The sequence below is a fragment of the Ranitomeya imitator genome, chromosome 2 (genome assembly GCF_032444005.1).
Source record: "Ranitomeya imitator isolate aRanImi1 chromosome 2, aRanImi1.pri, whole genome shotgun sequence".
NCBI classification, from domain to species: Eukaryota; Metazoa; Chordata; class Amphibia; order Anura; family Dendrobatidae; genus Ranitomeya; species Ranitomeya imitator.
In genome coordinates this window covers 97,850,942-97,866,107 of record NC_091283.1, presented here as the reverse complement: position 1 = coordinate 97,866,107, position 15,166 = coordinate 97,850,942, and the positions used below count along the sequence as shown (strand labels likewise).

General features: G+C 45.1%; 1 protein-coding gene across 3 annotated transcripts in view; it reads right to left on the bottom strand.

The window, feature by feature from the left end:
* Window positions 1-15,166, bottom strand: part of MTM1 (myotubularin 1) — a 78,376-nt gene that overhangs the window by 14,551 nt on the left and 48,659 nt on the right. For all 3 annotated transcript variants that reach the window (XM_069747053.1, XM_069747051.1, XM_069747052.1), the window contains one exon: window positions 721-804. In XM_069747053.1, the coding sequence (XP_069603154.1) occupies window positions 721-804 (84 nt within the window). The remainder of the gene's footprint in view (window positions 1-720; window positions 805-15,166) is intronic.

The window sequence follows — 15,166 nt, the reverse complement described above, 5'->3', positions numbered from 1 at the left end:
TGGAGTAAGCCAGGATTGGGACCTGACGATTGCCTGGCTCCATGGAGATGTTCAGAGAAGCCAGGTTGTGACCCTCCGGTCAACTGGCCTTGCACCTGTATGGACTTTCCTCTTCCTATGCCTGTGGTTACCTCCTCTCTGTGTGCGTGCCACAGGTAATCGGCCCTGGAAGCTCCGAAGTAACAGCTGCTATTAAACCGTCGAGTAAGCGGAAGGGTGAGACTCCAATGTGCACCATCTTGGGGTATTTTACTAGGACTGTTCTACATGTTATCTGCCTGTTTTGTGGTCCAATGAAGTGTTGCCACACGGTTTTACTCTCACCCTGTGTTGTCCGAGTATCGTTAAAGGGAGAGCGGGCGTTTGTACGGCCGACCCTGGGGCCATGCGGTTTCGGCTAGCGGAACGGGGCGCCCGCTGACCTCTGTCTCCACAAAGGGTAATGAATACATTGTTGCATCTGTAACCAGATTTCACAATATATAGACTCCATGCTGCATCCTATAGACCTTAGACCTGATGAGTCTGATTTACTTACTTTGAGAATCCATGCCAGAAGGGCTATATGATCCTAGAATATTGGAAATGCTGCTTGTCCATCATTATATATTCAATATACTATATTTACACAAGACAGGATAATAGCAAGAAAAATGTGCATGTCCTGGGGAGAACAGGATGGTTGCAGGCCACAGTCAGGAGAAGGAGCATTTCCCTTACCTGCCTGTAAAATTCTTTTACAGGGTCATATAAATCCCAGCCGTTCGTAGGAAACCTTTCTTCACTTACAAATGCAAACAATTGCTGAAATAAAACCAGAAAAAAAAAGCATTAGAAGACATTATACAAAGCGCTTTTTTCCCTTTTTTTATTTTATTTTTTTTACACTGTGGGACAAGTCATTTTTTAAAATCCCACTAATTTTGGGCCGATATAACATGTCTATTCCTGTTACATGTCATTCTCCATGCAGTTTACAGAATGAGTTCACAGGTTCCGACGATTACGGAAAAACCAAGCAAGTCTTTTGTTTTTTTGTTTAAACACGTCTACAAAACTTATGAAAATGTTTGGGTTTTTTTTACTGCGCATTTTTATAAATAAACTTTGCACATTACTGATCATTAAATATATTAATTGAAATCTAATGAGGAGTTAAGATGACGTTGTACTATATGCATAAGTGGTAAACCCAGTAGATACAGAGGTGACACCTGAAACCCCCGACCTCTGCAGCTGTGTGCAAGGGAATTTCCCCGACCAAACATTTCTTCTGGCAGCAAGAGATCCCAAGAGGGCTGTTTGCACAGTGACTGGGCTCAAAGCTGGGCAAAAGACCAAAAAGAGCATTTATAGAAGGGGCAATGAAAACAACACTATTATCTTGCCTTGTAAACAGGTGGACGATCTTACAATGAAAGAGCAAAACGCTTGATCATCAGGTGAAATGATCTTTTGTGCAACATAAAATTAAAAAAAAAAAAACACAAACAAAAGAAACTAAAATCAGTTCTTGGAGTCATCCTGTGTAAACAGGACTCTTCCAAGGAGAACTCTGCCAGCCTATGTGCTGGTATAGATCACTCAGTGGGCATCATGTGCTTTAGTCTTAATCCGTAAATATGCATTTAAATGGCCGCTGATGGGTAGAAGTTTTCTGATCCGCGGTCTTATCATGCTGCCATTTAGTCAGTGTGAACGCACCCCAAGGCTGACTATACCCATTAGTTGACTGTCGTTCATCCGACATCATCTCAGCCGACTCTCCCAGACACAGGAGGGTTCGCACGGCCGAGCGCTCCCGGTTTCTTTATGTGAAAGCCGCCATCTTATCTCAGTGAGAACAATACATCAGTAGTCCAAAATCAGACATGAGAAATCGACGTCTCTCCCAGCCATCAACGGCCAGTGCTCCCATACACAGACCAACGACCGGACAGGTCGACATCATTAATTCCCCTAAATGTGGCCAGCACTGGCATACAGCACCTAGGACACCGGTTTGGCGGGTCCACGGTGGGTGCACCATGTGGTCGTCTTCCAGATGCAGATTACTCCAGACTAAACCTCTAATACCCAGCCCACAATACAACACCTGGTCGTTTTACATGTATGTGTCAATTTCACAAGACTGCATGGCGGCGTCCACAGCGCTCGTTAGGGGTGAAAAAAAAAAAGGAGTCTTGTAATCAAAGCGTTTGCAAGAGAAGAATAAGGGAAGGATAATGTGTAGAGAAAGCAATCCGAACAATGTGTCTACTGCTGGGCTGCGAATGACAGATCTGCTGTGATCAGTATCTTTCCTCAACACGGCAATTTCTGCACAAAGAAACATCTCCTTTACTTCCAACAATTTCTTACTGCGCCATCACTTAATACATGTAAATGACGGGTAAGCTACAAATAGGTGGAGTCTGCACAGGGCGAGGAGTCAATGAATGGTACGATACAAGGAATAACAAGGGTTAAAGGGAAGTGATCACGAGGATTTTTTTTTTTTTTTTTTTTTTAATTAATATGCATTTTTTTTCCCACACCATGATCTTTATTAAGAAAACAAAATTATTAATCTTGCAGTTTTCACTGTCCACTAGGGCAAAATTAGACGCATTTTTCCTGACCTTTCAGGTAGAATTCCAGGAGGCCGCTATCAGAGCCAGGAATACACGCGATATACAGCTGATAACACCGGATCCAGCAGTCACAACAGGCGAAGTCACAGGTCGCCTGCTCCCCCTCCCTGCACAATGACCTTCCTGGCTATCAGAGCCAGGAATACACGCGATATACAGCTGATAACACCGGATCCAGCAGTCACAACAGGCGAAGTCACAGGTCGCCTGCTCCCCCTCCCTGCACAATGACCTTCCTGGCTATCAGAGCCAGGAATACACGCGATATACAGCTGATAACACCGGATCCAGCAGTCACAACAGGCGAAGTCACAGGTCGCCTGCTCCCCCTCCCTGCACAATGACCTTCCTGGCTATCAGAGCCAGGAATACACGCGATATACAGCTGATAACACCGAATCCAGCAGTCACAACAGGCGAAGTCACAGGTCGCCTGCTCCCCCTCCCTGCACAATGACCTTCCTGGCTATCAGAGCCAGGAATACACGTGATATACAGCTGATAACACCGGATCCAGAAGTCACAACAGGTGAAGTCACAGGTTGCCTGCTCCCCCTCCCTGCACAATGACCTTTGCACTCACTCAGATGCATCAACACAGATAGGGTCAGTATCTGATCCTTGCTGCTAATGTGCATGTGCATTTCCTGAAACAGGAAGTAAGGAACTATGAAAGCCCCAGTGACCGGTGTAAAAATAGCAAGATTTTATTTTTACATTTTGAATACAGGTAAAGATTTGAAAAAAAATGAATAAAAATTACACAGAAAATAAATTTATCAACTAAATTAAATTGAGTTACAGCTGTCCTATGCATCAAACAATGATAAAAGGGTTGAAAGACATTCCAAAGGCTGTGCTGTACGTGTCCTGCATATATTATACATTTACGGCATTTCTTGTGACTCATACATACACCAGGCTAAATTCCATTTCACTCAAATGCGAGCCAAACTTTATTTTTAAAAGTTCCCTTAGGGGACTTGAACATGTGATCTTGAGATCGCTTACACCACAGTATTGCAGTATATACCATAGTTAGAAAAAAAAAAAAAAACTCCTCCCAATAACCGTTTATTAAGGAATTATGACCTCTCTTAGGTTTTGGAGTTTCAGCTACAGAGGCAAGGGTGGGTGATCTAGTTTCAGCCCAGAGGGCAGAAGGGGAGTGACCCGAAGGGGATAAAGGCTGGTGTATGGCCATGTGGTCTCTCTCTATTACAGCGGTCCCCAACCTTTCTGACTTTGAGAGCCACATTCAGCTCCGAGAGGGTCGTGAGCCACATCCGGTTCCCGACCCACTCACAGTAGTGGCAACCAAAACCCCCTTTACGGGTATAAAGATAACCAAAGCTTTTCCACAGAAATCACCCTGAAACAGTATACCTAGATCCAGAGGTCCCCACAATATCCCCATTCGGTTTTCTCTCATCTAGTACTCCAACCACACAGTCACATCCACCTTCAGGCACCTCCTCCGACAGGTAGTGTCATCTCGTCTCCAGCGTACCATACTTAAATCATCTCAAAACCCCTAAGACCAGTATATGTGCATCCAGATCTTCTGTGCAGACCTACCCATAAAATTCACCATTTTTAGATTTGACCTCATACCCGTTTGCTAGACTTGGGGGGAATAAATGCACCAAGCTGGAAGACAGCCGCGAGCCACAATTCATGGGACCGCAAGCCACATGTGGCTCTCGAGCTACAGGTTGGGGACCCCTGCTCTATTATGTATGTGGCCCACTTCCACAGTGGGGGCCATGTCGATTAAGGCTACGTTAACATTAGCGTCTTTGGGCGCAGCATCGTCGACGGATACCGACGCATGCGTCATGCGCCCCTAACTTTAACATGAGGGGCGCATGCACATGCGCCGGTATGAGTTGTCAAGCGTTGTACGACGCATGCGTCATTTGGGCGCACCAGACAAATTTCCGGTAAACAACGCATGCAACGCACTTGCGTCGTAAATGCGCCAAAAAAACACATTAGTGTCTATGTAAAACGCATAGGGTGCAGGTGACTGCGTTGACCCGCGTTGTTTGACGCATGCGCCTTTTGAGTAAAAAACGAGTGATGAAGTGTCTAGACAGTGACAAGAGCATAAGCATTAGCCAAGGCAAAATCCAACTCCTTATTCATGTAGATACTCTCCATGGGACGCTCCATCTTGATGCTAGAAACACAAGCAAAATGGGAGGAATTCATCTCTGCAAGGGTATATAATACACAAATTCCAATGGTGGTCTTTCTCTTTATAGTGTCTAGACACTTTTTTGGGCGTTTATCTTCAATTGTGTCAAGAATAACATTTTAGGACAACGCATGCGTCAAAAAACGCTCCGTTGTGTATGCGGTTTGACATGCGTTTTGGGTTGCGTCAACGACGCTGCGCCCAAAGACGCTAATGTGAGCGTAGCCTAACGTGCTGTGAAGAACCTAGGAGCCAGCTGGCAGCCCATGACCCTTTGGCCCAGCACACACAATCGAACATCACCAGGTAATGGACATGGTCCATGTGCGGATATCTTTTGTCCTACGTGTGTACGTGTGTGTGTGTGTGTGTGTGTGTGTCTGTATACACACACACACACACTGTATTGTCTGTTGTGCTCTTAAGGTGATTAAATATACAATTTAACATTAGGCTGCTCTTTTATCTCACGCCATATTCTCGGTTTAACTTTCCATGCTACCGGGTCTAGTTTTGGCCCGATATAATCCTGTTAACGGACCGGGCTTATATCTAAAGAGGAAATGATTGCAGTCCTACCAGGCTAGCAAAGATCTACCACCCCGATCTATTTCACTGGTGCTTGTGAAAAGGAACTTTCAGGGTGGAAGCAAGTGTGATGCCACATCAGTGACTGAGTGGTCCACTTCCTCTCACTCGCAGTGCCCCGCTGGGCCTATGTGAACAGGGGGCATCTGTGTAAAATTGTACCAAGCAGACCTTATGTGTCCCCAGGGGGTGCGGAACATCACGCTCGTGATAGTAGGGATACCGCACTATGATCAGACTGACTCAATGACGGCAGGCGGGGTGGCGAGGTGCAGGTTCCACAGATGTGGTGGCAGCGATGGGATTCTGTGTTATCTCTCTAGCAGTTACAGCTGTGGAGTCTAAGTGAAACCACTGACTCAGACTCCTCAATTTCCTTGACTTCCAATGATTCCACAGCACCGGTCACTACTGAGCATGCACATAAAGTGCAGCACAGATTCATCTCACCTATGATTCCACATCCCTGCCTCACTACTGAGCATGTGCATAAAGTGCAGCACAGATTCATCTCACCTATGATTCCACATCCCTGCCTCACTACTGAGCATGTGCATAAAGTGCAGCACAGATTCATCTCACCTGACTCCACATCCCTGCCTCACTACTGAGCATGTGCATAAAGTGCAGCACAGATTCATCTCACCTGACTCCACATCCCTGCCTCACTACTGAGCATGTACATAAAGTGCAGCACAGATTCATCTCACCTGACTCCACATCCCTGCCTCACTACTGAGCATGTACATAAAGTGCAGCACAGATTCATCTCACCTGACTCCACATCCCTGCCTCACTACTGAGCATGTACATAAAGTGCAGCACAGATTCATCTCACCTATGACTCCACATCCCTGCCTCACTACTGAGCATGTACATAAAGTGCAGCACAGATTCATCTCACCTATGATTACACAGCACCGGTCACTACTGAGCATGTACATAAAGTGCAGCACAGATTCATCTTAACTAAAAGCTGCGATCCTTAGATTAGAAATAGAGCAGACATTTATAGAACTTTTCATAACTTTCTCACAATTACGAAAACCTTTACAACACATCCTGCACTGAACTACTGAACCCAATTTATTCTATATATTTTATGAGTAGGAGTCTGTCCATTTTATACGGACTCCTCTAAAATAGACTCAGACTCCACAGCCCTACCAGCAGCTAACAAAAAAGGAGTAGTTTGCAGCACTATCACTTCCAAAAAAAAATTATATCAGAACCCCCAAAGGACAGCAAGAAACCCGGTTACCTGGCTTTTTCCAAGTGGCTGCATGATGTATTAACTACAATGGATGCCTATATAACCACCTGGAAAAAGGCCAAGCAGAACAGACAGACGAGATGAAGTCTTATGGCGCTTACCTGGCGCAGCTGCTCCTATATTGCTACGAGCAATGAGGGTTGCTGTGGACAGAACCCCAATGGTCAGATATAGGTGGCAGTGGCATAGTCTAATAGTATGGGCCTAATGTCTTCAAGACAATCCCTTTAAGATGGAATATTTATAAGTTGCATTACACAATCATCTACTATATAATTGTCTAAGGGTCACTTCCGTCTTTCTGTCCTTCTTTCTGTCTGTCTGTCACGGTTATTCATTCGCTGATTGGTCTCGCCAGCTACCTGTCATGGCTGCCGGGACCAATCAGCGACGGGCACAGTCCGGAAAAAAAATGGCCGCCCCCTACTCCCCGCAGTCAGTGCCTGTCGCCCGCATACTCCCCTCCGGTCACCGCTAACAAAGGGTTAATGTCGGCGGTAACGGACCGCGTTATGCTGCGGGTAACGCACTCAGTTACCGACGCTATTAACCCTGTGTGTCCCCAACTTTTTACTATTGACGCTGCCTATGCGGCATCAATAGTAAAAAATGTAATGTTAAAAAAAAATGAAAAAAATAAACCTGCTATACTCTCCCTCTGTAGTCCGCTGAGCGGCTCCCGCTGGCCGCCATCTTCCGCTGCAGTTTCTGGTGGCAAAGATGGTATGGCAGAAGGACCTGCCATGACGTCACGGTCATGTGACCACAACGGCATCACAGGTTCTGCATCCATACCAACACTGGGACCGGAAGCTGCCATGGACAACAAGGAGCCTTCGGAAAGGTGAGTATATGTTTATTTATTATTTTTTCACCTGTGACAAACCTGGCTGGGCAATATACTACGTGGCTGGGCAATATACTACGTGGCTGGGCAATATACTACGTGGCTGGGCAATATACTACGTGGACATGCATATTCTAGAATACCCGATGCGTTAGAATCGGGCCACCATCTAGTCTAATACATAAGATTCCTAAGGCAATCCATTAAAACTGTACACGCACCTCAAAGCGATATGTACAGATTTATTTCCTAGACCATAAGTGAGCACTAAACGTACAATAATCTGCAGAGAGATACTCCGTACATCCCCTCTAATTAGCCATTTACCAGGCAAAGCAGCAGACTTATTAACCAGCACAGCTATTATCAGAGGAGTGTGCAATTACATAAGCCGACATAACGCGGATGATTGATGGCTCTTAAATACACTACGTAACGCTCATGTTTTGCACCATCAGGTGTTTCAAAACAGAAAATGAGCGGTCTGACATGTAAAACTAGTCTGATGGTATAAGGACGAGTGGGAGTAAAGCACTTAGCGAGGGCGGAAGTAAACACTATTCATTGGGGAACAGGAAGCGGTGCAATGTATATACAGCCAGGGTCCGGAGCCGTAATAGGGATGTGGTAAGGGCAGAACGCAATACACACCGGGATAAGCGCTGTCAAATCAAAACCAAGAAGAACATCTGTAGAGAAGAGATTAACCCTGCCACAATGAATGAGGTCAATAAAAACAAGGACTGCCCCAGCAAACAGCTGATATTTCTGGGCAGAATAATAGCCGCTGTGGGGTTCCTGTTGTATTATGTGGCAGTAGTGATGAGAGAACGTGCTGGGATAAGATGTTATATGAGCATGCTCGGGTGCTAACAGAAGGACTACGGCGTTCTCTAATAATATATTCTAGTCCCTGCGGCTACAGGTCTCACGGCTGTTAGGTTATCCCGGCATGTGGTGCGGCTGTCGAACAAATAGGCTATCCCGGCATGTGGTGCGGCTGTCGAACAAATAGGCTATCCCGGCATGTGGTGCGGCTGTCGAACAAATAGGCTATCCCGGCATGTGGTGCGGCTGTCGAACAAATAGGCTATCCCGGCATGTGGTGCGGCTGTCGAACAAATAGGCTATCCCGGCATGTGGTGCGGCTGTCGAACAAATAGGCTATCCCGGCATGTGGTGCGGCTGTCGAACAAATAGGCTATCCCGGCATGTGGTGCGGCTGTCGAACAAATAGGCTATCCCGGCATGTGGTGCGGATGTCGAACAAATAGGCTATCCCGGCATGTGGTGCGGCTGTCGAACAAATAGGCTATCCCGGCATGTGGTGCGGCTGTCGAATATTGATGAGCGAATATACTCATTACTCGAGTTTTTTCGAGCATGCTCGGGGGTCCTCCGAGTATTTTTTAGTGCTCGGAAATTTAGTTTTTCTTGCCGCAGCTGAATGATTTACATCTGTTAGCCAACATAAGTACATGTGGGGGTTGCCTGGTTGCTAAGGAACCCCCACATGTACTTATGCTGGCTAACAGATGTAAATTATTCAGCTGTGGCAAGAAAAACTAAATTTCCGAGCACTAAAAAAAATACTCGGAGGACCCCCGAGCGTGCTCGAGAAATCTCGAGTAACGAGTATATTTCCTCATCACTACTGTAGAACAAATAGGCAATCCCACGTTTTATGGCTGCCAAACAGCCGCGAGACATGCAACTGTGTAGATTAGAACATATTTTTTGAGCACACCAAAGACAGTCAGTTAGCACACGAGCATGCTCAGATAACACCTCATCCCAGCACGTTCGCTCATCACTATGTGGCAGTCATTATTCCGATGAATTGCCTTCTTAAAACACGGATTGGCCAATGTCTAGCAGAAATGGAGCCACTAGCACAGGGTGACTCTCCATTCCAGCTAGTAGAGGGTCAAAGCGTACGTGCATAGGAGTTCGACTTCACGAGATAATGCTTCATGGGGGGGGGGGATAAAGGGTTAAATACCACAGTAGATTTGGACATTGTCGGCAGAGGCCAGACCCCAAAGATTATGCATCACTTAGCAATAAATCATCACACCTTAAAAAGATCCCTGTATTATTTATATAATAACACAATTAAAGAGCTCTTTAATATTCTTTACAAACTGCTAAAAGCGAAAGAAAAAGAAAAATTATACACGGTATATATCTCTACAAGAATATCTGGTCAACCCACGGGCTCCCAAGGACACAGCCATTATAGATCGGGCTAGATGACTTGCTTACAATATTACTTTAGAACTACACGCACGAACATTTCCAGAGAGTGAACTGTGAAAATAGCAGTCGGCTATAATGGAAGAGCCGGCTGAACTGAACGAGAAAAGCCATTTGTCTTGGTCAACTGGGAAGAAGCAGGACAAGGTTATACACATCAAAATTCAGCAGCGTTCATCAGAAGAGACCTGCTGGAGGAGGAAGAAATGTTTATTTAGCCGGACACAACCGATATATAGTGACTGCAGCTTTTGGGCAAAATGGAGCCAAGATATTGAAGTTATAAATACGATAGTGGGATGTGGTTATGGAACAGGATTCTTATACAAGGCCTATACCACACGCCATAGACGGAGCACAGAGTGAGCGCGGCCAGGAGGCCAGACACAGAAGAGCATGGAGCTAATGCGAGATGTTCACCAAGACAGATGCCCATTAGTGATGTGAGAATGTGCTGGGATAAGGTGTTATCTGAGCATGCTCGGGTGCCTACAGTGTGTCTTCGGCGTGCTGGAATAATATGTTCTAGTCCCCGCGGCTGCATGTCTCTCCGCTGTTACACAGCCACAGCACATGCCGGGGTTGCCCAAGACACAAGCTACATTTCAAGTAGACATGTCCGGCCTTCCTCAATACACGTGTGTCCTTCACAGGCACTGGAGAATTCTGACTGAGAACACACTGCACGCTGTGAAGATTCACAAGTCTGCAATCACAGAGGCCGGACAAGCCCTTTAAAAGGGTTTTTTTACCCATGAAACAAAGTACATTTCAATTTATAGATCTTGGAGTAATGGAAGTTCCATAGTTTAATGGGTTAAAAATGTTCCAGTGCTGAGATAATCTTATAAATGTGACCGGACTATGTACTGTAAAACGGCTGCTTCCGACAATGCAGGGCTGCTCCAGTTCATGGTCAGCACATAACATCTCCTGGGCAGGGGAGGAGGAAGCGGACATCACTTATGATAAGTGAGTATACAGACGAAACTGCAATGATCGCTGCTGCTGCTGCATCCTTATGCAACACATTTTTCTGCCTGTTTTATCACAGGAGTGAGTGTTTTCAGACGTGAATTCACCATAAATCAAGACACAGTGGCATAAGCGCAGCAGCTGCTGGAGCTCCTAAGTCAATAACTTGATTTTTGGTGACCTCAGGGCTGGAGACGCGGCAGAAACACTCACTCCTGTGATTAAACTGGCAGGGAAATACTTTACCTCAGTAAGCAGTAGCTGCACCCACTTGCTGTTTCGTCTTTATACTACCTTATCATCAGTGACTTGTGCGTCCCCCTCCCCTCGGTCAGGAACGGTGTTACGTGCCACCCATGAACCGGAGCAGCTCAGAGTGATCGGACACAGTACGTAGAGCCATTTTATTAGATCCTCTCAGCACAGGAACATTTTTTAGGCATTAAATTGTAGAACTTACTAATATTCCAAGATCTACTAATTAAAATGTACTTTGTTCATGGGGCAACCACTGGAGCAGTTCTGTACGGTCAGACACAGCAAATAACGGTATATAGCAGCACACATTTATAGGATTATCTCAGCACAGGAACGTTGGTTTGTGGAAGTTATTATTTCAAGATCTACTGAGTAAAATGTAATTTGTTCGTGGCAGTCGGACGACTACTTTAATTATATAAGTGAATGGTGCATAGTACAAGAGGGGCTGATGGAGAAAGCACGGGTGGAAAATTGGAACTTCCTGTCGTTTTACAGGAGCGGCCACCCCAGGTATACAGAACTAATTATTACGGTAAGTAGTTAGTATGCAAATTATATTCATGATGTATTTTATTTTCTTATTGTGGCCACAGACCCCATACAATCCTACACATCCAGCGCTGAGGTTGCACAGGACCTTACAACTAATTACCGGATAGATCATCAATACGGGACTGGTGGAGTCAGACACTCGACAGCCCCAATAGCTGCAGACTCTGGCGTCACCGCACGACGAGCCATGTCCGGGCAGCACTCGTCTGCAGCCAGCTCTCCATACACGTTACATAGCTCGCAGCCTTTCTTCTCGCCACCAAAAGTATCAGAGGGTTCAGACCATTTAGTCTAATGTTATGGGGCGCTTCAGGGTCTGAATTTCTGCATCTCTTGGCAGGAAAAATGCAGAATACAATCGCAACATGCGCTATTTTTCTGCGTTTTTGGTGCAGGTTTTTCCCCACAATGAGTGAAATCTGCACGACAAAAAGCAGCAACGTGTGTGAGACTTCAGGATTCTCAATCCTTCAGATTTTGTGACAAATCTGCACAGAAAAAAAAAAAAAAAGCGACAAGTCTGCAACGTGTGCACGGGCACTTAAGGACAATTCCCTCTGCTGATTTGTTGAAGAATTTTCTGCGACGATCACATTTAGGCCAATGGGGTTTGCACAATTCCCTGCACACACAGCAGAGACTATCGTATATAGGACTTATCCTCCACGCGTAAATACATACAAGTGCTTCTTACAAAATTAGAATATCACAAAGTTAATTTATTTCAGTTCTTCAATACAAAAAGTGAAACTCGTATATTAGATAGTCATTACAAACAGTGATCTATTTCATGTGTTTATTTCTGTTAATGTTGATGATTATGGCTTACAACCAAGTCATTATCTCAGTAAATTAGAATACTTTATTACACCAGCTTGAAAATGATTTTAAAATCCAAAATGTTGGCCTACTGAAATGTATGTTCAGTAAATGCCTGACCTTAACCCCACAGAGAATCTATGGAGTATTGTCAAGAGGAAGATGAGACACCAGACCCAACAATGCAGATGAGCTGAAGGCTGCTATCAAAACAACCTGGGCTCCCATAACACCTCAGCAGTGCCACAGACTGAGCGCCTCCATGCCACACCGCATTGATGCAGTAATTGATCCAAAAGGAGCCCGGCCAAGTATTGAGAGCATTTACTGACCATACATTTCAGTAGGCCAACATTTCTGATTTTAAAATCATTTTCAAGCTGGTGTTATTAAAGTATTCTAATTTACTGAGATAATGACTTTCAGGATTTCATTGACTGTAAGCCATAATCATCAACATTAACAGACATACACTTGAAATCGATCACTCTGTTTGTAATGACTATATAATATAGGAGTTTCACTTTTTGCATTGAAGAACTGAAATTAACTTTTTGATGATATTCGATTTGTGTGAGATGCACCTGTATATGATATTTTTTTGTCTTGCCACCCTGCGATTTTGATAGAATATACTGTCAGCCATAGTCGAAAGGTGCATAAACACCTTAGATAGCTGTAGCCGAACATGGAGAGGGGAGAAAGCAGCTTTCAGACTTCAGCCTGCAGCTCATCTCCTGGGAAAACAAAAAGTTCGGATCCTTGTCTTCCTGACATCTGTGTTGACATTTGGGTGGCTTTTATACACATTAGGCTACGTTCACATTAGCGTTCCGCTAATGTGCGTCGCTGTTGCGTCGGCGACGCAGCGGCGACGCGCCCCTATGTTTAACATGGGGGACGCGTGCTTTTTTTGTTGCGTTTTCCGACACGTGCGTCGTTTTCTACGCTAGCGTCGGACGCAAGAAAATGCAACAAGTTGCATTTTTTGTGCGTCCGATTTTCGTCAAAAAACGACGCACGCGTCGCAAAACGCAGCGTTTTTGCGTGCGTTTTTTGATGCGTCGTGCATTGCGTCACCGACGCACCGGCGCGCAACGCTAATGTGAACGTAGCCTTAGATGGTCAGACAATCCTGCACAATATGCAGGTTTCAGACATTCATCTACTAGGTATGGGAGCCCTGAAGGCAAAGTCTGACTGTAATCCAACGTCTCCAGTCTGGGGAAACTGGAATTTGAACAAGCTGGGTTTTTACCATTAAAAAAACAAACTACCGTAATTTCTATCCCCTATATAAATGACAATCCCTTCTGGCAGGAAGAGCCATCTAATGTCTAAATGTTCCTCTAGATGTAGCAATTGATCAAACCCCTGAGGAGCTCTAGGCAATGTGGTGGATCGACGTGAATATCTGATATAACATCGGCATCATCACTTCTCTGCTGCCATTTTCTAATGTTTCCCCACGTGTTGTAAATGAGGGCAACCTTTACTGATGACGCTAATGATCATTTTTATGTATTTACACTCAGCTCTGATAAACGCAGTCCGTTCTCTATTTGATGTGTGCATTTAGGGAATAAATGGCTCCGAGCACTGGAGATCAGACAAATTGTAACCACTACTGCCACATGTGAATGGGCCTAATAGCGGGCGGTGTCTGTGGCCACCGCCTGTCATAATACACCGCTTCATCTGCAATAAAACACTAGTCTCTGTGTATGCAAATCAACCTAGATTAACAAAGAAATGTCATTAGTGCAAGGTCAGCAGCAGCCAGGAAGAGAAATCCTTAGCTCACATCTATTAGCATCCTGGCAATACAATATCACTCCGGCCCGGCATCACAAGCTGCTAAAATGCTGTCAATCATCATTAGTTCCATCTTCCGGGACTCCGCATCTTCATATGTGGGTTAATTACGAAAGCATTAGCTACGTATACAGGCTTAATAAGGAAACACAACTCGGAATAGTGTGCAACGTACTGAATACCGACAAAACCGCATAAAATGCACAATATAATGCTCCGCGCCCAAAGTGGTAACAACCCCAAATATACCCGACTCAATAATGACAATGAGGAATGCACGGGCACCCTGAGGAGCACCACACTACACCCAAACACAGCCCCCTGCTGCTTGTCTACAGCAATGCTGATGGCTTTATGGAGGCTTGCTATTAGCTTTAACCCCATGTCTGGAATTTTGCATCTAAAAAGGTAAAATCTACCCAAAAGCAATCATCTTGAAGAGTCTCTCACTATTTTTACATGCTACACTGGCTGTCATGATGGCGTGGCTGAACTGCAGAAGAAGAGGTCTTCATATATCACCACAACTGCGGTAGTATTGATGCTGTTTCTATTTTTTTCCTCTCTCATATGTGTGTGTGTATGTATATGTAAATATATGGTCTCCATCCTGGTATGTGCTGCTCCCTTCCTGCGTCCCCATCCTGCCATGTGCTGCACCCACCCTGCACCCCCATTCTGTCATGTGCTGCTCCCATCCTGCACCACAATTCTTTAATTTGCATCTCCCATCCATATGCCCCGTACACTGCTCCATAAAGGTTTATGGCCCCCATAAGATGCTCCATAGTGTATGCCCCTGTACACTGCTCCATTATGGTTGATGGCCCCCATAAGATGCTCCATAGTGTATGCCCCCGTACACTGCTCCATTATGGTTGATGACCCCATAAGATGCTCCATAGTGTATGCCCCCTTACACTGATCCATTTTGGTTGATGGCCCCA